Here is a 23,263-nt window from a genome sequence, read left to right on the forward strand (position 1 = left end):
AGGGAAACGTTGACAGCTATACAACAGCCCTGTGAGGTGGGTGCGGCTGAGAAAGACAGTGACCACCCCCAAAGGACAAACCCAGGCTTCCTGGCCCTGTGGGGGGATTTGAATCCACTCCCAGCTCAAATCTCTAACCGCTGCACTGGACCAGCTCTTAAACCACCACAGAAATGGGGGATTTGAGACAGCAAAAACGAGAAGCCAGGACTTTGAATGAACGGCTCCAATATGAAAGAAACCCCTCCCTCCTGCGCCTTTGTCCTTTGCCACCCCCTGTCACTTTTCCCAGACCATCCAAGTGTCCCTGTTTTCCAGGGGTAGTCCCAGATTTATAGAAGCCAGGGCCGTCTTACCCATAGGTGCTAGGGGTGCAGGGCACCCGGGCGCCAGGCCTGAGAGTTGAGTCCAGGGAAGAGCCCGCACTGCAGTGCCGCAAGTTTGGGGGCGACTGAGCCAGCGAGGCGCTGAGCCAGCGAGATGCCCTGCGTGCCTGGGACTGGGCAACCGGAGGTGGGGGGTGGGCACCGGGCGGATCTTTGCACCCTGGTGCCACATATGCTTATGACAGCCCTGAAAGAAGCCATCTTGGTTTCTGGTTTGATCCCGGAATGTCCCGCTTTTCCTTAGGACATTCCTATTTTCATTGGAGAAATGTTGGGGGGTAGGGAGTTATGTGGCCTCCAAGCCTAGGGGGTAAGTAACTAAACAACCTTTAGAGGACATCTGAAGGCATCCCTGTAGAAGGAAGATTTTTAATATTTTATGTTTTAGAATATGTTGGAAGGCGCCCATATTGACGACTTCTTCTTCTTCTTTGGCTAACAGATTGAGGTTGAATCCTGACAAGACAGAAGTACTGATTTTGGGGGACAGGAGGTGGGCAGGTGTGGAGGACTCCCTGGTCCTGAATGGGGTAACTGTGCCCCTGAAGGACCAGGTGCACAGCCTGGGAGTCATTTTGGACCCACAGCTGTCCATGGAGGTGCAGGTCAATTCTGTATCCAGGGCAGTTGTCTACCAAGTCCATCTGGCACGCAGGATGAGACCCTCCCTGCCTGCTCCCTGTCTCGCCAGAGTGGTGCATGCTCTGGTTATCTCCCGCTTGGACTACTGCAATGCGCTCTACATGGGACTACCTTTGAAGGTGACCCAGAAACTGCAATTAATTCAGAATGCGGCAGCTAGACTGGTGACTGGGAGCGGCCACCGTCATTGGCTCCCAGAACGTTTCTGAGCACAATTCAAAGTGTTGGTGATGACCTTTAAAGCCCTAAGGAGTGTCTCCACCCCCATCGTTCTGCCTGGACACTGAGATCCAGCGCCGAGGGCCTTTTGGCGGTTCCCTCACTGCGAGAAGCCAAGTTACAGGGAAACAGACAGAGGGCCTTCTCGGTAGTGGCACCCGCCCTGTGGAACGCCCTCCCACTAGAAAAGAACAACTACCAGACTTTTAGAAGACATCTGAAGGCAGCCCTCTTTAGGGAAGCTTTTAATGTTTAACAGACCACTGTATTTTAATACTCTGTTGGAAGGTCCCCAGAAACCCAGCCAGATGGGTGGGGTACAAATAATAAATTCTCTTCTTCTTCTTCTTCTTCTTCTTCTTCTTCTTCTTCTTCTTCTTCTTCTTCTTCTTCTTGACATCCCGATTTTCATTGGAGAAATGTTGGAGGGCATGTCTTCCCCACCCACCAGGGCAAAGCCTTTCGAAAAATGAAACTGCGGCAAAGTCCCTGTCATTGGCTGGAATTTTCCTCGGAAGGGAAGGACACCTGTCGCTGTATATTTCAGCTGTGCAGAGAGACACACACACACACACAGAGGGGGGGGCAGGATTGATCCAGGCGACAATCTGAAGGCCAGACGGCCGGATTTAAAGGACCTGGGTATGAACTGCATGCCGTCTGTCTGTCTGTCTGCGTCTTAGCACTCCCAACTTCTGGTTTCTGAACCACGTCTGTCTGCGTGTCTGCTTGCAACAATCCCACGAACTTTCGGCCAGCCTGCCTGGATCTCCCGAATATTCATTTTCCCCTTTCGCTGGCTTGCGATCGGCCTCTCCGGCTAGATTCCAGCTGGGCCGCCTTCCACGGGTCGCCCGGGATGGGGAAGGAAACTATTTTTGGGTGACGCTTTGATGTTGAGTCAGCAGCCGTCGACGCAAAAGCCCCACACCAGCTCCCTGGGAGCTGTGGCGAAGGCTGCTCCCCATCTGAGAAAGCGAATGCAGGCATGAAGCTGGCAAGGTATCTATAACTATAGATTGCACTCTATTATTATTATTTCCATTTTCTGAAGCAGACTAACCCCGACGTGTTCCTGACCCAGTAACCATCGACGTTGGGAAGATCCAGGCAAAGAGTGTGTATTAACTTCTGCCCGCTGCCAAACCAGTGGTCATTGATGAATGAAATTAATAGATTAATCAACACCATCGCCTTTTACCTGTGCCTTGAGGTGATTTGCAGCCAACGAACATCTGGCATCTTCGTTATACAGCTTTTGGCAAATGTTGAGGAATGCTCACCTCTCCAACCTGCTTGAGCGGTCTATTTTTAGGACCCGACTTATTTCTGCAATGTTGAATTGTTTCCAATTGCTTTTAATGTTGTGTTCTAATATTTAAAGTTGCGTTGTAATTGCTGTAACGCTCCTGGGATCTTAGGATGAAGGGTGAATAATAATAATAATAATAATAATAATAATAATAATAATAATAATAATAGTCAGTGGCTAGAGAGAGGTGCCAGAACTCGCCCTTGTTCTCTTATACTGGTAATGGCACCCACCTGAGAGGTGCCGGGTTCAAGGTGAGGGAGTCAAGGTGTCTTACAACATTCAAAAGCTTGATCCTAAAAAACCATGTAATAATAGCAAATAGGTTAAAAACATAAGGATTTGGAGGGAGTTTTTAGCTTGCGCAGACACCAAGAACATTTAAAGCGCACGTGTGTGTGCGCACACTCACACCCAGGCCAAAGAATATTGAGAACGCTGATTAGTTACTGTATTTTTCTGTGTATAAGACGCCCCCATGTATTTTTGGGTACTCCAAATTAAGAAAACACCCCCTCAGCACTACCTGTGTATAAGACGAGCCCCAATTTTAAACAGATTTCTTTGGTAAAAAAAACCTAGTCTTATACACGGGGGGAAACGATAAGTTTCCTGGGAACCTAAGCACCTCTGTGAGGAGTAAGCTACAGTTAACAGGATTATTGGTGTGTGTGTGTGTAGAAATGTGCTTTACATAGTCTAGCAAAAGGACATTTCTCCTACAAAAATAGGATAAATTGCTTTATTCTAACCAATAATTAATTCTGATGCTCATATTTCAAATCCTGCTTGCGTTTCTATCTCCACGTGGGACTGTGGTTCTTTAAATACTCAGTAACAGCTCTCCACTCAAGGAATTTATCCTCATTTTGGTCTCTAATCTTTGCTGTTAATCTTGCCAGCTCTGCAAACGCCATCATTTTCAAAAGCCATTCTCCCTTTGTTGGAACCTCTTCTTCTTTCCATCTCTGGGCATACAATATTCTTGCTGCTGTCGTTGTACACATAAATAAGGAAGTTTTTTATGTTTGATGTCTTGTGCTGTTCCATGGGCTGTATTGGCCCTCCCCAGTCAGGAGCACAGTGAGATTCTCACTGTGGAATCACCTGCGGCTGAAAGTCTGCCAAAATCCAAGATTGAGCGTATACAGGGAACGTCTTCTGTTAAACAATCATAGGTGTTTTGTTCACATCTGGCACAGTTCCAATTAAATGAATATTCAGTTTAAATAAGTAGTATAAGAATGTGGTTTGATTGAGGACTTGCGCCTCTTTTTGTTTTTTAAGAGGAAAGGCCATAACGCAGTTGTTGGACACCTGCTTGGCATGCAGAAGGCGGCAGGTTCAGTCCCCGGCTCCTCCTGGCAGAGCTGGGGACGGGTGCCCACCTTGAAATCTCAGAGAGCCCCGTAGGTGATGCTGAGCTAGACCGGAAGAGCGCTCTGACTTACAGAGTCATATAATCATAGAGTCGGAATCTCATTTCTTCTAACTTTAAGCCGAAGATTCAAGTCCCACCCTCCAGAACCAGAGAAAGCAAGTTTGCTCCCCGTTCCATGGGGCAGCCATGGGACTCAGCAGAAGGCAGCTCAGAAATTATGTCCGTCCCACAAGCTGAAAGCCTTCACACCTCCGGTTTTCTTAATTTCTTTACAGTGGTACCTCAGGTTAAGTACCGTATTTTTTGCTCTATAAGACTCCCTTTTTCCCTCCTAAAAAGTAAGGGGAAATGTGTGTGCGTCTTATGGAGCGGATGCAGGCTGCGCAGCTATCCCAGAAGCCAGAACAGCAAGAGGGATCACTACTTTTGCTGCGCAGCGATCCCTCTTGCTGTTCTGGCTTCTGACATTCAGAATATTTCTTTTCTTGTTTTCCTCCTCCAAAAACTAGGTGCGTCTTGTGGTCTGGTGCGTCTTATAGAGCAAAAATACGGTACTTAATTCGTTCCGGAGGTCCGTACTTAACCTGAAACTGTTCTTAACCTGAAGCGCCACTTTAGCTAATGGGGCCTCCTGCTGCCACCACGCCGCCGGAGCACGATTTCTGTTCTCATCCTGAAGCAAAGTGCTTAACCTGAAGCACTATTTCTGGATTAGCGGAGTCTGTAACCTGAAGCGTATGTAACCCGAGGTACCACTGTATTGCCCTTTTGCCAGGCTGCTCAAAGCACCATGCAGAATCTTCACCCCTCCATGTTTCATTCTCACACAACCACTCTGTGGAGTAGGCTAAGATGAGAGGGACAACAGACTAGGACATGGGAGGCCTGAGTTTGAATCCAGTCACTGCCTCCCAGACTATCTTACCCTGTTGTGAAGGGAACAACCATGTGTGCCACCTTGAAATTCTTGGAGAAAAAGGTGGCATATAAATGCAATCAGTAAGCATAATAATTGATAATCAATCATTTGGATTGTTGGAACGGGTTGCTGGATTGTTTGGGAATTGCCCTTCTCCAAGAAATATCTCGTAAACGCAAAGTATTTTTTTGTAATACAGTAGTACCTCGGGTTACAGACACTTCAGGTAACATTCGCTTCAGGTTACAGACTCCGCTAACCCAGAAATAGTACCTCAGGTTAAGAACTTTGCTTCAGGATGAGAACAGAAATTGCACGGCGGCAGCACAGTGGCAGCAGGAGGCCCCATTAGCTAAAGTGGTGCTTCAGGTTAAGAACAGTTTCAGGTTAAGAACGGACCTTCAGAATGAATTAAGTTCTTAACCCGAGGTAGCACTGTATATGCCACGATTTTATGTCACCAGTATATGCAAACATCTGGCTTACTTAAGATATTTATTAGAACCTTTATTCTCAATAGTGATGAAGCCTGCAGCTGGAGAATGCTTTGATTTTTTAATGATTCTTTATTATTTGTAAAGGGCAGCTCAGAGGACTAGAGAGTGGTGCTGATAATAGCAAGGTTGCAAGTTCGATCCCCGTATGAGACAGCTGCATATTCCTGCATTGCATTGGACTGAATGATCCTTTCAACCCTACAATTCTATAATTCTATGTTTGTATGAGTTGACCCTTTATTCTCCCTTTGGAGCTGCGCTGTATGTTTAAAATCTTTTGATTGCTTGTCTTTTTTTGCACGTTGTTGTTGTTGTTAGTAAATCAGTTTATTAAAAAAGGAACAAGCAAGCACACCCAGTGAGCTTGTGGCTGAGGCAGGGTCAGGATTCAAACCCGGGTCTCCCAGGTGCCTAATCCGACACACTCTTTCCCACTGCACCTAGGGAGGAGGCCGGCGAGGCTCCTTTTGCGTCTCCGAACACCTGCTTGGGCTGTGAACGGGACGGGGAAATGGGGCTGCTCGTTTTGCAGGCTGGACAGGGTCCAGCGTGCTGGGTTTCAGATCCCTATTCTTAGAAGGCTGCCATGGGGTTTTTGACGATGACTGCACAGCCAAGGCTCTGGTTTGACATATCCGAGTGTGAATGAAGGCTGTGGCATCTTGCAGGAGAGGTGGGGTGGAAACTGGACTGCCGTTTAAGGCCTGGGGATATTACTTACACCACCACCCGCCCACCTTCAGCTGCCCCACCCCTCCAACAGGACTCGGTATTTTAAAAAAGGGAATCTCCTAGATTGAGAACCAATTCTCCACTTTTGGGGCATTAATAATAATAATTTTATTATTTGCCCCAGCCACTCTGGGTGGCTTCCAGCATATACAAAAACATAATAAAACATTAAACGTTTTTTTAAAAAACCCTTCCCTATCCAGGACTGCCTTCAGACATCTCCTAAAGGCTGTGCAGTTACTTATCTCCTTGGTTCGGGGGTCGCCTAACCCTGTACCCTCCAACATTTCTTGGATGAAAATAGGGACCTTTAGGACCGGTGTTATATGACCTGAGCGGCCGTTCCCAGTCACCAGTCTGGCTGCCACGTTCTGGGTTAGTTGTGGATTCTGAGTCACTTTCAAAGGTAGCCCCACGGAGAGCGCATTGCAGTAGTCCAAGCGGGAGATAACCAGAGCATGTACCACTCTGGCGAGACTGTGTGCGGGCAGGGAGGGTCTCAGATGGAGCTGGTAGACAGCTGCCCTGGACACAGAATTGACCTGTGCCTCCATGGACAGCTGTGAGTCCAAAATGACCCCCAGGCTGTGCACCTGGTCCTTCAGGGGCACAGTTACCCCATTCAGGACCAGGAAGTCCCCCACACCAGCCCGCCCCCTGCCCCCCAAAACAGTAACCTCTGTCCATTAGCCACCATCCATCCTCCAACCGCCTCCAGACACACACACAGTGGATCAATAAAGGCCCCCTCTGCACTATGCATTGAAAACAGCCTTAGACCTGCCAAGAAAAGAAAGAAAAAAATTATGTATGCTACAACAGCGGCAGGGACGCGGGTGGCACTGTGGGTAAAAGCATCAGCGCCTAGGGCTTGCCGATCGAAAGGTCGGCGGTTCGAATCCCCGCGGCGGGGTGCGCTCCCGTTGCTCGGTCCCAGCGCCTGCCAACCTAGCAGTTCGAAAGCACCCCTGGGTGCAAGTAGATAAATAGGGACCGCTTACTGGTGGGAAGGTAAACGGCGTTCCGTGTGCTGCGCTGGCTCGCCAGAGCAGCGATGTCACGCTGGCCACGTGACCCGGAAGTGTCTGCGGACAGCGCTGGCCCCCGGCCTCTTGAGTGAGATGGGCGCACAACCCCAGAGTCTGTCAAGACTGGCCCGTACGGGCAGGGGTACCTTTACCTTTACCTTTACAACAGCAGCAAGAGTCTTGTTAACACAAAAATGGAAGAACGAGGAAATTCCAACGGAAGAACAGTGGCAAGAAAGACTAATGAACTATGCAGAACTGTCCAAGCTGACATATAAACTGTGTGACAAGGACAATCATGACCTCAAGAGTTTAATGTATTTTTAATCTTTGTTGGGAGCCGCCCAGTGTGGCTGGGTTGACCCAGCAAGATAGGCGGGGTACAAATAAATTATTATTATTATTATTATTAAGAATGGGAATTTTTCACAAATTATTTAAAAAGACAACAAAATGGTTTGGAGTCCTTGGCAGGTTTTGAATAAACATCCACAAATTTATTTGTTGAATATATGATAAATAAGGCAATGATATGTACTAGGTTACAATATGCAGAGGATAATATGTGCAAAGGAACCCGAGAGAGGAGCTGAGGGAAGTCCTTGGGGCGGGGGATAAGAAGGGATAGATGTAAATGGATATATTGATTGATAATTTGGTTGTGTGTGTGTGTGTGTGTATATATATATATATATATATATATATATATATATATATGGCACGAGACAGCGCAAGCAAAAGCTGCAGTCCAACTGGGATTCACACGGCTCTGGTCCCTTCTGCTTGTTTTGTGACTTAACCTGGTTGGGATGCTGACGACAAATCTCTGCCTCGTTCCTCCTGCTGCGTTTAGCAAGGGTTCCTCAGCGACGACATGGCGACGGGTCCCTGCGAGATCCTGGAGCGGAGCGAAGAGTCTCCAGATTCTCTGAAAGAGCCTCCGGTCCAGAAGCCATTGAAGGAGGAGATAAAAGAAGGTATTTCAATGATAGAATTGTAAGTTGGAAGGGACCCTGCAATGCAGGGATATGAGCATGGCTTAGGCCTTAGGGAATCTAAGCAACTTACACCCTTTCAGAAGAACATGTGAAATATATGTACTATGCACGCGTGGGTTCGAATCCCACCTTCGTCACCAGTGACGAAGTCGAGAGTGGATTTCATGCTCTTTATTCAGCTCATAGTGGTGAGGAGGAATGGAAGTTCCCCCAGAATGTCTGCTTTATATACATCATTTACACAATGGGCCCCACGTGATTGGCTAATTACGGGATTCTCCTGTAGGCCAATCAGTTTGCGGATTCACTTCCACCTGGAGTTGGATTGGGTGGCTCCTGTGGACCAATCAGACTGCTGCATTCTGGATCCTATGTTCTAGGACCAATCAGACTGCTGCATTCTGGATCCTATGTTCTAGGACCAATCAGACTGCTGCATTCTGGATCCTATGTTCTAGGACCAATCAGACTGTTGCATTCTGGATCCTATTGTTCTAGGACCAATCAGACTGCTGTGTTCTGGATCCTAGGACCAATCAGACTGCTGCATTCTGGATCCTACTGTTCTAGGACCAATCAGACTGCTGCATTCTGAATCTTTTTGTGCTAGGACCAATCAGACTGCTGCATTCTGGATCCTATTTAACTCAGTACATAACACCATGAGAACAGAAGACGAGGCTGCTGGGTCCGGCCAAAGGCCCATTTTGTCCACCATCCTTTTCTCTCAGGGGCCCATTGTGGGAAACCCACAAGCAATATCTGGGCACGAGAGCCTCTCCCCTCCTGCGGTTTCCATCACCTGGTGTTCAGGAGCGTTGTTGTATACAGGTATTAAAAGATAAGCCAGCTCCCAAGCTCGTAATCTCATGGACATGACACAAAAGGAAGGACGGAGGAGGAGGGAAGAAGAAAGCCAAAGTCAGGTCAGTGTCTCCTCACCTGGCCATGATCATCGTCTCCCCCATCATCTCAGCGCTGGTCCCACCATTAAGTAAAGGTAAAGGGACCCCTGACCATTAGGTCCAGTCGTGGCCGACTCTGGGGTTGCGGCGCTCATCTCGCTTTACTGGCCAAGGGAGCCGGCGTACAGCTTCCGGGTCATGTGGCCAGCAGGACTAAGCCGCTTCTGGCGAACCAGAGCAGCGCACGGAAACGCCGTTTACCTTCCCGCTGGAGCGGTACCTATTTATATACTTGCACTTTGATGTGCTTTCGAACTGCTAGGTTGGCAGGAGCAGGGACCGAGCAACGGGAGCTCACTTGGTTGCGGGGATTCGAACCGCCGGCCTTCTGATCGGCAAGCCCTAGGCTCTGTGGTTTAACCCACAGCACCACCCGAGTCCCACCATTAAAGTGATGCTAATTGGTGTGTGTTTCTTTAACAGATGCCGCAATACCAGTAAGTAAAGAAGAGCTCAACAGCACCCCAAACGTAAGTACGACCGCGTGTGGCAATGCTTTAAGACCCTTGCGTACCGAGTCCTCTCTCGGCCCACATCCACACCTCACATTGAAAGCAGCATTTCTGCCACTTTAACAGGTGCGACTTAAATAAAATTTTATTATTATTTTAGAATGTTGTATCATTTTAATGCTGTTAGCCGCTCTGAGCCCGGCTTTGGCTGGGGCGGGCGGGATATAAATAAAAAATTATTATTATTATTATTATTATTATTATTATTATTATTATTATTATTATTTATTATTATTCCTCCAAAGGATCCTGGAAACTGTAGTTTTTGTTTTTGTTTATAATTTTAATTTTTAATTTTTAGTTTTTAGTTTTTAATTTTTAATTTTTAATTTTTAATTTTTAGTTTTTAATTTTTAATTTTTAGTTTTTAATTTTTAATTTTTAATTTTTAATTTTTAGTTTTTAATTTTTAATTTTTAATTTTTAATTTTTAATTTTTTTTCATTCATGACATACATCTCAACTTCTTAACATTTACTATATATTCCTCCTTCCCTCCCATCCAAGGCTTCCCCCAACTTCCGCTTCTGATTTGATTCTCTTTTCACCCACTTTGCTATCTCTCAACAGAAAACGTTGTTAATAACATAACATCAAACCTAAAAACATAAAAAATAAAATTAAACACACCATCCTATTTCACTATCTTCTAAGCATTTTCTGATGCTGATAATGTGGATGTTTATTTAAATCCTGCCATCAAGTCTGTTGAGTTTCTTTGTTTCTGCAAATATAATATGAATGATTCCCAATCTTTTTCAAAGTCTCTGTTGTCTTTTTCTCTTAGTCCTTCTGTCGTTTTTGCCAGTTCTGCATAGTTCATCAACTTCTCTTGCCATTGTTATTTAGTTGGTATTTCTCCAGTCTTCCAATTTTGTGCAATCAACATTCTTGCTGCTGTAGTGGCATACATAAATAAAGTCCTCTTTTCTTTTGGTATGTCTTGGCCTAAAATACCTAATAAAAAGGCTTCTGGGTTGTTGTTTTTTACAAAAGTTAGGAACTATATTTTGTTAATGGTGCTGAGAGTTGTTAGGCAATCCCGCTATTCCCCTCAGAGAGCTACAATTCCCAGAGAGGTTTAACAATCAGTCCCTCTTCCTAGGGAATTCTGGGAATTGTAGCTGGGGGGGAAATATAGGAGTCTCCTAACAACTCTGGTCCCATCACCTCCTGGCAAATAGAAGGGGAAGAAATGGAGGCAGTGAGAGATTTTACTTTCTTGGGCTCCATGATCACTGCAGATGGTGACAGCAGCCACAAAATTAAAAGACGCCTGCTTTTTGGGAGAAAAGCAATGACAAACCTGGACAGCATCTTCAAAAGCAGAGACATCACCTTGCCGACAAAGGTCCGTATAGTTAAAGCTATGGTTTTCCCAGTAGTGATGTATGGAAGTGAGAGCTGGACCATAAAGAAGGCTGATCGCCGAAGAATTGATGCTTTTGAATTCTGGTGCTGGAGGAGACTCTTGAGAGTCCCATGGACTGCAAGAAGATCAAACCTCTCCATTCTGAAGGAAATCAGCCCTGAGTGCTCACTGGAAGGACAGATCCTGAAGCTGAGGCTCCAAGACTTGGGCCACCTCAGGAGAAGAGAAGACTCCCTGGAAAAGACCCTGATGTTGGGAAAGATGGAGGGCACAAGGAGAAGGGGACGACGGAGGACGAGATGGTGGGACAGTGTTCTCAAAGTTACCAGCATGAGTTTGACCAAACTGCGGGAGGCAGTGGAAGACAGGAGTGCCTGGCGTGCTCTGGTCCAGGGGGTCACGAAGAGGCGGACACGACTAAATGACTCAACAAACAAAAACAACTTTCAGCACCGTTATCAAACTACAGTTCCCATGATTATTTGGATGACATCACAATTGTTTAGAGCAGCAGAATAATGGCACATGTGGTGCAGATATGTGTCTTGGGTCTGGTTCTCCTGGGACAGAACTTAGTCCCAACTGATTTCTACTCAGAGAAGACCCATTGAAATGATGTTTAAAAAAACCTTCAGGTTTTTTAAAACGTAATTTGGAAATGTTTGTAAAATTGAGCAGCAATAGTGAAACATCAGGCAGTGGGGCGGGGAGTCAACTTTTAAATTTGCATTAAATTTGGTGTTAATTTGTTTATTTTTTAAAGCATGATCTCTCCTCCCGGGGGACGGAAGGGATTCTTTTTCTCGTTACCATCATCATTTCATTTATTAATTGCTTCCTACGACCCCCTCAAAGAGATTCCCAGCACCAACTTCATAGGAAGCAATTAATAGATGGAATAATGATGATAATAACGAGAAAACAGAATCCGTCCTGTCCCTCGAGAGGAGAGACTGACGCTTGGCAGCCTGTCCCAACATCGTTCCTGCGTGAGCTCACCAGTCTCTGCCTAAGGACAAGCTGTCCTGCTGAGCAACTTAGGCAGCCAGTTTGTGGCTGGGCTGATTTTTGAACCTTGTCCTCCCTCCTCCCTCCTCGCAGCTGTTCCTGGGATAGAGCAAGATTCTAGTCCTCAAGGAACTGGTTTACGTAGGAAACTGTAATAAATGAAAATCTGCTCTGATTCCCTTATGGGAGACACAAGAGCCCTTATAGAGTCCCTTGTAGGTTCTCCATCGGTCGGAGAAAAGAACAGAGGCCAACCAGAGAATATTGAGAAGCAAAGCAGCTAGTAAGCCTGATCTTTATTGATCTGTTGCAACAGGGTGTTCCCCTCACACGCAGGAAAGGAGGAGGACCCAGAACCAAGGTGTGTCCACCCTTATATAGACATTTTAAATTGCCTGTCCTGGAGTCCAAGACTACCCCGAGATACATCATACCTACATCACAGAAAAGGCAGTCTACAGCAGAAATCTGAGTGCGTTGTTTACCTCCTGTCTGGCAGGTTACCTGTTAATGCTCACTTGATTGGATACCCTGGCCAATCTTGTGTAATGATAAATACTTAGTTCCTGAGCCAGGTCACAGGCTCACCCTATTCACACACAGACATACCCTTAAGACAGGATTTGTGAAGGAAAAGACAAGAGGCTTTTCCATTTTCCTTGACCTTGCAGAGAAATCATTTGGTTAATTTGGGAGTCAAAATGGTTCCAGGGCTGTTTTCCTGTGCTGCTTCAGACATGTGGTTTATATATTTATGTAGGTGTTTGCTTGGTACATTTATGAACATTTATTATATATATAAGACCTTAATTATTTTATTTCAAAACCAAGAAAGCTGCTTTGTGCCAGCTCTGAATGCAAATGATGAGCATTCCCAATTAACTACAGCCCTTTCCCCAAACTCTCGGTAGCTCAGCTGATAAGAGCATGAAACTCTTCATCTTAGGGTGGTGGGTTCAAGTCCCATATGAGGCAAAAGATTCCTGCATTGCAAGGGGTTGGGCTAGATGATCCTCAGGGTCCCTTCCAACTCAATGAGTCTATGATGTCATTAGTCAACCCTGTATAATGCACACAGAAGCCTGCCGGTTCAGGCCTCTGACCCCTCTAGTCTAGCATTCTGGAAAGCCCAAAAGCAAGAACCAAGAGTATGCAGAAATAGAAAGGCTAACTGCAAGAATCCGACAGCCGGATGATGGAGAAATTCCAGAAAGAATGGTCCTAATTTATGGTATACTTAGAGAAAACTGTGAGGGACGCGGGTGGCGCTGTGGGTTAAACTACAGAGCCTAGGACTTGCCGATCAGAAGGTCAGTGGTTCGAATCCCTGCGACAGGGTGAGCTCCCGTTGCTCGGTCCCTGCTCCTGCCAACCTAGCAGTTCAAAAGCACGTCTAAGTGCAAGTAGATAAATAGGTACTGCTCCGGCGGAAAGGTAAACGGCGTTTCCGTGCGCTGCTCTGGTTCGCCAGAAGTGGCTTAGTCATGCTGGCCACATGACCCGGACGCTGTAAACCGGCTCCCTCGGCCAGTAAAGCAAGATGAGCGCCGCAACCCCAGAGTCAGCCACAACTGGACCTAATGGTCAGGGGTCCCTTTACCTTTACCTTTTAGAGAAAACTGTACATAAATAAAGACACTCACAGGACTGAAATAAAACTCGTAACGTTTATTGCAAACATTTGGTTAGACCACAAGATGTAATGCTGTAATATAATAAGGAATGTATGTCTAAAGTATAGGGACGCGGGTGGCGCTGTGGGTTAAAGCCTCAGTGCCTAGGGCTTGCCGATCGAAAGGTCGGCGGTTCAAATCCCCGCGGTGGGGTGCGCTCCCGTTGTTCGGTCCCAGCGCCTGCCAACCTAGCAGTTCAAAAGCACCCCCGGGTGCAAGTAGATAAATAGGGACCGCTTACTGGCGGGAAGGTAAACGGCGTTTCCGTGTGCGGCTCTGGCTCGCCAGAGCAGCGATGTCACGCTGGCCACGTGACCCGGAAGTGTCTTCAGACAGCGCTGGCCCCCGGCCTCTTGAGTGAGATGGGCGCACAACCCTAGAGTCTGTCAAGACTGGCCCGTACGGGCAGGGTACCTTTATGTCTAAAGTATAATACAAAAAAATTATTAAGGAATTAGAGACATTTATAGAATGTATATATAGTAATCACGGTTAAGAAAGAGCAATGTAAAGAAGCCAGAAGAGGGGTGGAGGGAAGTTAATTCAGATAAGATATAGGTTGAAAGGAGAATAATATTGTTAAGCTGTATTGTGCTTAAGATATTTGGAAAAAAATTAATAAAGATTATTGGGGGGGAGGGAACAAGAATCAAACAGAAGAATCAAACAGAATTAGCAAGAATCAAACAGAAGAGCATTCTCCCGTGTGTGTGTGTGTGTGTGTGTGTGTGTGTGTGTGTGTGTGTGTGTGTTACGACAACCAAATTCCCGCTCCCCAAGTTGCACAACCCACAGTGCAGATCATCTTATCTGAGGCAGGCTGAAAACAGCAGCCAAGGACCCTGAAATTCCAATCAAACGGACACACACACACAAAGGCTGCTATTGTGTAATTTGTTCTGCAGAGCCGTGAACTTTCACAACAGCATCCTTGAAATTGAAAGGAGATTGCTCTTGATCTTCTCCCCAAGTACCGCCTGGAAATCTCTCTCTGACTTTTAGCAGCACGAGGCATCGACAAACACTTCCAAGCGCCAGAAAATGTTATCCCTGTGTTGAGATGCAGTGGTTGGTTTAGAGATGGGGAGACCAGGATTCGAATCCCACCACCCCCTGCTCATCCATTTGCTTGTGGGCCTTGGGCCACTCACCTTAACCTACCTTGCAGGGGCGTTGTGAGGATAAAATGGGGGGGGGGGGAGAACCATGTGGGAGTCAGAAAACAGCAACACCTGGAGGGAGACAGGTTTCCCCATCCCTGATGGAAGAAGAAGATGCATTCCCCTCTCTTTAGAGAAGGCCTCTTTGGAATAGAGGCATTGTTCTATTTCCTCCATGCAGCAGAGAAATGCTACTTCCTAGATCAGGAATGGATGGGACGCGGGTGGCGCTGTGGGTTAAACCACAGAGCCTAGGACTTGCTGATCAGAAGGTTGGCGGTTCGAATCCCGGCGACGGGGTGAGCTTTGGTTGTTCGGTCCCTGCTCCTGCCAACCTAGCAGTTTGAAAGCACCTCAAAGTGCAAGTAGATAAATAGGTACCGCTCCGGCGGGAAGGTAAACGGCGTTTCCGTGCGCTGCCCTGGTTCGCCAGAAGCGGCTCAGTCATGCTGGCCACATGACCCGGAAGCTGTACGCCGGCTCCCTCGGCCAGTAAAGCGAGATGAGCGCCGCAACCCCAGAGTCGGCCACGACTGGACCTAATGGTCAGGGGTTACCTTTACCTAGATCAGGAATGGGGGGCTCCTGTGTCCCCCCCAGTTGTCTAACATGGGATGCAACTATTGAAAATAATGAAGAGTCATACGCATTGATTTCTGGGGAAGAAATCAGCTTACTAGTGTGTCCAATTCTGGGCACCACAAGTTAAAAAAGATGTTGACAAAGCCGAAAGGTGTGCAGAGGTGGGCGACCAAGATGATTAAGGAAACCAAGCCTTGTGAGGAACGGTTGAAGGAGCTGGGTGTGTTTAGCATGAAAAAGAGGAGACAGAGAGGAGATAGGATAGCCATCTTCCAATAGCTCAAGGGCTGTAACATGGAGGATGGAGCCAGCTTGTTTTCTCCTGCTCCGGAGGGTAGGACTCGAACCTGTGGCTTCAAGTTACAAGAAAGGAGATTCCGACTAAACAAAAATTTCTGATGGTAAGAGCTGTTTGAGAGTGAAAAGGAGGTGCTGGACTATCTTTCCTTGGAGGTTTTTAAGCTTAAAAACCATCTGTCATGGATGGTTTAGCTGAGATTCCTGCATTGCAGGGGGTTGGGCTGGATGACCTTTGGGGTCCCTTCCGACTCTATGATTCTATGAACCCATAGTATGTATTATTTTAGAAAACTGCTCAGAGGACGTCTTCAGTGTTCAGATGAAATAAACCACTGGAATTCCTCCCACTTCAGGGTATAGAGAGGAAGGATGTAGACAAGCTTCACGTGGTCGACCAAGACCTCGATGAGTTCGTGGACAGCATCGGAGAAGCAGCTTCCTCCACGCTTCCCGAGCCGTCACTGGAAGCGGAGGAGCCCCCGGCTCCCGAGAAGGTCCCCGCAAAACAGCCCCGAGCTGAGCAAGTGGCAGAAAAAGTCCTGCGGGCTGAAAGGGTGGTGGAGAGGGCGCCCCGAGCAGAAAAACCCTCCGGGATGGACAAGGTGGCTGAGAAGGTTCCCCGAGCAGAAAAGGTGCCCCGTGTTGAGAAGGCGGCGCGGGCAGAGAAGCCGGCAGAGAAAGTGCGGCCTGCAGCTCCAGCAGGTATGCGGTTTCCCTGGGGCCGGATGCACGCGTGACGACAGCATTGCTTCCTACTTGTATAGGCAGAAATTGCAGGGACTTGGGGGCTGGATTTGGGTCAAGGCCAAGGGGCAGGAGGGTGGGTTTCCAACCTTCACTTTAGCAGCTTCCTTAGTCTGAGTCGGACCATTATTCCATGTAGCTCAGGGCTGTCTACACAGACTGGCAGCAGCTGTCCCGGGTTTCAGACAATGGAATCTTTCTGAGCCCAACCTGGAGATTTTGGGACTTTCTGCATGAGATTATGGTCCTTTCCTTCATGGTCCTGAGCCGATTTAAACTAGGAAACCTCTCTCCAGGATATCAGACAGGGGGCATTCCCAGCCTTACTGGGAGACACTGAGGATTGAACCCAGGACCTTCTGCATGCAGAGCAGCTGTTCTACTCCTGCATTGTGGCCTTTTCCTTAAAGCTACAGTAAGAGGCTAGTCCTCAAGGTCCTTTCCTCTTTGTAGCATGTGTGTGTGCCTGTCCAGACCGCTTTCTTGGTTTGGAGGACAGGGAACAACTAAAAGGGATGGGGGACAAGGGAGATGAGCAACAGGGAACACAAACAAGACGGCACTTGTGCTCATTAGGGCTGGGTAAAATATCAAAATAAGGGACGCAGGTGGCGCTGTGGGTTAAACCACAGAGCCTAGGGCTTGCCGATCAGAAGGTCGGCAGTTCGAATCCCCACGACGAGGTGAGCTCCCGTTGCTCGGTCCCTGCTCCTGCCAACCTAGCAGTTCGAAAGCACAAAGTGCAAGTAGATAAATAGGTACTGCTCCGGCGGGAAGGTAAACGGCGTTTCCATGTGCTGCTCTGGTTTGCCAGAAGCGGCTTAGTCATGCTGGCCACATGACCCGGAAGCTGTATGCCGACTCCCTCAGCCAATAAAGCGAGACGAGCACCGCAACCCCAGAGTCGGTCACGACTGGACCTAATGGTCAGGGGTACCTTTACCTTTATTATATCAATATATCATCCAAAACTGGTTCAAAGTCCATAGTGTGATATCGGTTTCATAATTTTTTGGCCTGGCAAAATATCGCAAATCATGATGTGTGTCTTAACACTGAATGTCCCCCATGAAGGACCCACCAAAAACAGGCTTTGGGTCCCAGCAGGAGGTCCAGTGTGGCCAACTCTCCCCCTCTCTCTGTTCTCTCCTGGAAGCTACAAAGACCGTCCCGGCTAAGAGGAAAGCAGAGGCCCGCACTGCAGGGCCAACAAAGGACACGCTCCCTTGGGAGGGCCTGACCCTGAACAAATGCCTCGTGGTCGCCTCCTGCCTCGCCCTCCTCAGCATCAGCTGCCAGGTGGTTCAAGGTAAGGGAGAAGAGTGGTTTCAGGATATGACCAGCTGCTTACTGGAACACAGAATCATGGAATTGTAGAGTTGGAAGGCACTGTGAGGATCATCTAGTCCAGCAGTTCTCAACCTTGGGTCCCCAGATGTTGTTGGACTTCAACTCCCATCATCCCTGAGCTCTGGCCTTGCTAGCTAGGGGTGATGGGAGTTGTAGTTCAACAACATATGGGGACCCGCAGGTTGAGAAAGCCTGATGGGTAGGCAAAGTAAGGCCCAGGGGCTGGATCTGGCCCAATTGCCTTCTCAATCCGGCCCGTGGATGGTTTGGGAATCAGTGTGTTTTTACATGAGTAGAATGTGTCCTTTTATTCAAAATGCACCTCTGGGTTATTTGTGGGGCATAGGAATTTGTTCCTTCTTTTTTTTCCTTCGAAATATAGTCCAGCCCCCCACAAGGTCTGAGGGACGGTGGACTGGCCCCCTGCTGAAAAAGTTTGCTGACCCCTGAATTCTAGTCCAACCCCCTGCAAGGCAGGAATAGGCAGCTGCCCCAGGCAGGGATCGAACCTGCGGCCTTGGCGTTATCGGCACCACGCTCCAACCAGCTGAGCTATCCACTTGGTTAGTGGGCTCCTTCTGTTCAGGGACCCCCTTTTGCAATTAGGAAAACCCCACATTTGTTGAGTGGGACGCAGGAGTAAACGGGCTCTGGGTCCTATCCAAGTTGCAGCCAAACCGCAAGTTTCTAGTCCTCATGGTTCAAAAAAAAAAGCGCTGCACAAATTCTGCCTTTTACCTGATGTTAGTCACATTCAGAGTATGATTAGAGTGTGGTGCTGGTAATGCCAAGGTTGCAGGTTCGATCCCTGCAAGGGGCAGCTGCATATTCCTGCATTGTGGGGGGTTGGACTGGATGATGCTCAGGGGTCCCTTCCAATTTAAGATTCTATTCTACCTCAGATCAGTGGTTCACAGAGTGGGTGGTACTGTTCCCTGGGTGGGGGATGTTGGGATTACCTATCAGGGAGCTAAGAAGCGAAAGCACATCAAGGGGGCACTGGATAGCGTTGCCATATTTCAGAAAGTGAAAATCTGGAAATAAATCCATTCTGAATAACGCTTTTATAGATTAGCAGGCTCTGGGGATTAATTTTTTTTGAGGCAGGGAAGTGGTTTGGGAACCACTGTCTCAGATCTATTACTTTCGGGGGGGGAGGGGGTACTACTCTGAGTAGAACTTGTTCCAGGTGTCTGCCTTGCTTGGCCAGTCAAGATCAGAAGGCTCTTCTTCTCCAGAGGATTCCTTCCAGGCAGTGTTAGAAATTAGCCAGGCGCCAGGCGCGTTTTGCACCTGGTTATCGGCCACTTGCGACCAAGGGAAGATACCTGGGTGCCAGGATGGTGCCTGACGTCTCCACCATCCGGGGATCCTTGGATCTGGTCTGTTTTCACACACTAAGGTCCCACCCTGTAGAATTCAATCCATTATACTTTGTCCGCACAATCAGAATGAATTTCTGGAACCAAAATGCTTTTTCTGTGCAGCCTGAACAGGAGCAGTGAAGAGCGTTATAGTGAATTGTTGTCACTTGTCTTCGCATTCCCCACTGCCCTGCTCAGAGTCATAGCTGTCAACTTACAGATTTGAAAATAAGGGACCAGCAACCTCGGAAATAAGGGATCAGCAGCCAAAATAAGGGATTTTCCGGGCACAGGTGTGTTCGGCTTCTGAGCCCCTCCGAGCCAAAGGCAGAAAGCCCAGCCAGCAGCCAAACGAAGCCTCAAGCGGTGGTTCCCACAGCGCAGCAACCCGGCAAAGGGGATGCAGCAAGGAAAACCACCATCACCTCTCCGCTGGGAAGCGCTGAGCAAAGGCGAGTCCCCAGGCAACGCGGCCGATTTGATCGGCACAAGGCATGCAAGCTCCACCCCCCCAGTCGTTCTTAGACTCCTTATTGGGTGAGCAACACAGCCAAGGAACACAGTTGGAGCCTCCCTCCTCCCTGGCCGGCAGGGAGGGAGGGAGGGAGAGGAGCTGCTTCCTTTGAAACCCGGGAAATTTAAGGGACATCATCCATAAGGGACAGCAGTGGGACACAGCGCTGGGATAAGGGACTGTCCTGCCAAATAAGGGACAGTTGACAGCTATGCTCAGAGTTGGGAAGAATATTCCTGCGTTATGAATGGTCCATGTCACCATTACGAAAAAGAGGTTGGAATAGGGCAATAGATATGTGAACTGGGCAAAGTGACTTTTCTTTTTTAAGTTCTCAAAGCTCTTAACTGAGCTCAAGGTTGTCCTCTGAACTGAGAACCAATCACAGTCAGTACATCATTTGAAAAGTAAGACTTTGCCCCAAAAGTAGACATTCCAATTTGGCGACTGTAACCCTGGTTCAAGGAGCCATTTGGCACCTAGGTTATATCTGTGTTTCTAACACTGACTATGGGTCCAGGAAGGCTGGAGCATGGAGCTCAGTGGGAGACGTTGCTTCAGCAAGGAAGCAACTCAGAGTAGGATCTGCAAGCTCCACTCTTTCCTGGCTCTCAGCCTGGCCCTGATCCAAGCAGGCCTGATCAACACCCTTCTCTGAGTAGCTTCCCACAGGCCCATGGGTGGCAGCTCTCAAACTCTCACCCAGCTCCACCTGCCAACCAGAATCAGTGGGTTCTTCCTGCGGTTGTCTCTGTCGCCACCTGCTGCCCGGCTCCCTGCCTTCCCTCCAACCAGTCCCAAAGTGCACCAGCCGCCACTGGCTAGGATCAATCCCCATTTCCCCCTAATTCAGGAAGGCTGGTGCCTGGGGCTAAAAGGGAGATGTTGCTTCAGCTGTGAAGCAGCTCAGACTAGATCTCAGAGATGGAGGATGCGGCCGATTCCTAGATTTGCAACATCTGCACACAAAAAAGTGCATCTACTTTTTGGTATTGGAGCACATCGAAGGTCGCCTCTCCTTTCCCACAGACATTGTCGACTACGGTGGGGAAATCCTTGAGGCCGAGCTGAGCGCTTGGACATCTCAAGACGGCAGCGTTGGGGAAGCGGTGAGTCGAGATGACGAATGGGTGGGTGGAAAGCAGGAAAATATGCCCAATTCCAGCAAAGCAGGTTGTGTCCATCCATGGCGGAGGATGCTGAATTGGGGCCCCACCCACTGCAAACTGCCCTTCTGCTACTGCTACTTCTAAGGAGAATGCTTCATCCTGGAGCGGGGGGTGGTGGGAAAAGCTGATGCCCTCCAGATTAAAGTTGTTGTTGCTGATGTTGTTTCGATGTTTTATTGTGTTTTTAACTCTGTTGGGAGCCTCCCAGAGTAGCTGGGGAAACCCAGCCAGATGAGTGGGGTAATATTATTATTATTATTATTGGCATCCAGGGGTGGTCAAACTGCTGTGTGAGCAGAACTGCAATGCCCTCCCTGGGGCGCAATCCTGGGCAGTGCGTCTGGGGGTCCTGGGCTGCCCAGACAAGACCCCCCTCTCAGCCTCACTGACGGGGTCCAAAGGAGGGCAGTGGAAGACCTTTGGCACCAGCTTGGCTGAAGGAGTTGCCGGAAGGAGACACTCAAGCCTTAGGGACTCCGCTGCAGATTTGTGGAGGTTTCCCTCCTGCGCCGTTTATTCTCCCAGAGATGTCCCGCGAGGCATTTATGCATTTCTTTCTTTAACAAATGCATTTATTTATCAAATGTATAGAATACTTTGTGGCCTCAAGCCGTTAAAGCAGTATTTGAGGCAGAATAATAGCTTTTTCGTGGCGCTGTGGGTTAAACCACTGAGCCTAGGGCTTGCTGATCAGAAGGTCAGCAGTTCGAATCTCTGCGACGGGGTGAGCTCCCGTTGCTCGGTCCCTGCTCCTTCCCACCTAGCAGTTCGAAAGCACATCAAAGTGCAAGTAGATAAATAGGTACCGCTCCAGCCAATAAAGCGAGATGAGCGCCGCAACCCCAGAGTCGGCCATGACTGGACCTAATGGTCAGGGGTCCCTTTAAAGGTAAAGGTACCCCTGCCCGTACGGGCCAGTCGTGTCCGACTCTAGGGTTGTGCGCTCATCTCGCTCAAGAGGCCGGGAGCCAGCGCTGTCCGAAGACACTTCCGGGTCACGTGGCCAGCGTGACAAGCTGCATCTGGTGAGCCAGCGCAGCACACGGAAACGCCGTTTACCTTCCCGCTATAAAGCGGTACCTATTTATCTACTTGCACCCGGGGGTGCTTTCGAACTGCTAGGTTGGCAGGAGCAGGGACCGAGCAACGGGAGCGCACCCCGCTGCGGGGATTCAAACCGCCGACCATGCGATCGGCAAGCCCTAGGCACTGAGGTTTTACCCACAGCGTCCCTTTACCTTTACCTAATAGCTTTTTCTTAGACTTGTCTCCGTCCAAATGTAGCTGGACGCCCACCAATGATGGGAGCTGTGGGCCCACAATGTCCAGAGGCTGTTTTTGGTGACACCCGTTGTGTTTGTGTGTGTGTTTTCTTCCCATTCCAGGAAGAACTCTGGTTTTACGAGAGGTGGCTGAACTGGTCGGACATGGACGAACCACCTGACATCGAGGAGGAAGAGGAAGAGGAAGAGGAAAGCCTCGAAGTCGAAGAGGAGGAGCCCACTGAAGAGGAGGAGGAGCCAGAAGAAGAGGAGGAGGAGCCAGAAGAGGAGGAGGAGCCAGAAGAGGGAGGGGGAGGAGCTAAAGTCAAGCAGAAGAAAAGACCAGAGAAAGCAACCCGGAGAGAGAGGGTCTCCAAGGAGAAGTCCCAGAAAGGTCGCAAGGACCTAGAGGAAGAGGAGGAAGAGAAGGAGGAGGAAGAGGAGGAGGAGCCTGTTCGCAGCAAGCGGCCTCTGCGGGAGGGGAAGCGGAAAGAGCAGCGCGAGGAGAGGAGGAGCCGACAGCCCAAACCCGAAGCCAAGGCCCACAAGCAAGAGGAAGGGAAGGGGCGTCCCAAGGACGGGCGCGACCGCGGGAAAGAGAGGGACCACAAGGCCCACCCCCACGAGCAGAGAGGCCGGAAGCCCTTGCGGGTGCAGCGCCCACTCTTCCCCCTGCAGAAGCCTGCCAGGCGGCACGACTGAGACCCCTCCGCCGTGGGAAGCAGCGCTCCAAAATGCCCCCTGCCCCCTCGAACAGGCGGGCGCAGGGGCCCAGGCGACTCTGGAGCAGTGCAAGACCCGCTTGCTTGCGTCTCACAAACTCCCCCTTGGCCCCACTTCCCAGACACGTAATACCGAGGCCCTGCCACCTGCAGAGGGATCTTGGGCCACGGCCAAGGACTTGTCTGCCCAGCCCAGGAGATCCCTCTGACCTCTGACCTCAAGAAAGCCTCTCCCACCCCACCCCCATTTTCTTCTCTCTTTTTTTGGGTGTTCACGCCTCCCCCGCCCCAAATAACGGGGCAGGGGGAGGCGCCCCGCAACGGCAAGGAGAAATTGCAGTGTTTGCTAAACCGGCTTGTGACGGACGGTGAGGCCTTTGTGCTAGACTCTGCTGCTTTGGTAGATGGAAGACCACCCCCCCCCCCGGAAACCTTGAGATCTCGCCCCCTAA

General features: G+C 48.9%; 1 protein-coding gene across 2 annotated transcripts; it reads left to right on the plus strand.

Moving 5' to 3' along the window:
* Nucleotides 1-1,735: 1,735 nt before the first annotated feature.
* On the plus strand, nucleotides 1,736-23,024 carry JSRP1 (junctional sarcoplasmic reticulum protein 1). Of its 2 annotated transcripts, none has more exons than XM_028713933.2 (7): nucleotides 1,736-1,889; nucleotides 7,970-8,093; nucleotides 9,503-9,549; nucleotides 16,040-16,388; nucleotides 17,587-17,739; nucleotides 20,688-20,767; nucleotides 22,213-23,024. In XM_028713933.2, the coding sequence occupies exons 2-7, from the start codon at nucleotides 7,991-7,993 to the stop codon at nucleotides 22,789-22,791; spliced, it is 1,311 nt and encodes a 436-aa protein (XP_028569766.2). In that variant the 5' UTR covers nucleotides 1,736-1,889; nucleotides 7,970-7,990; the 3' UTR covers nucleotides 22,792-23,024. The 2 variants fall into 2 exon arrangements, with proteins under 2 accessions (XP_028569766.2, XP_028569765.2); XM_028713932.2 differs by lacking the exon at nucleotides 1,736-1,889 and adding an exon at nucleotides 1,923-2,249.
* The last annotated feature ends 239 nt before the right edge of the window (nucleotides 23,025-23,263 follow it).

This window comes from Podarcis muralis, chromosome 18 (genome assembly GCF_964188315.1).
Source record: "Podarcis muralis chromosome 18, rPodMur119.hap1.1, whole genome shotgun sequence".
NCBI classification, from domain to species: domain Eukaryota; kingdom Metazoa; phylum Chordata; class Lepidosauria; order Squamata; family Lacertidae; genus Podarcis; species Podarcis muralis.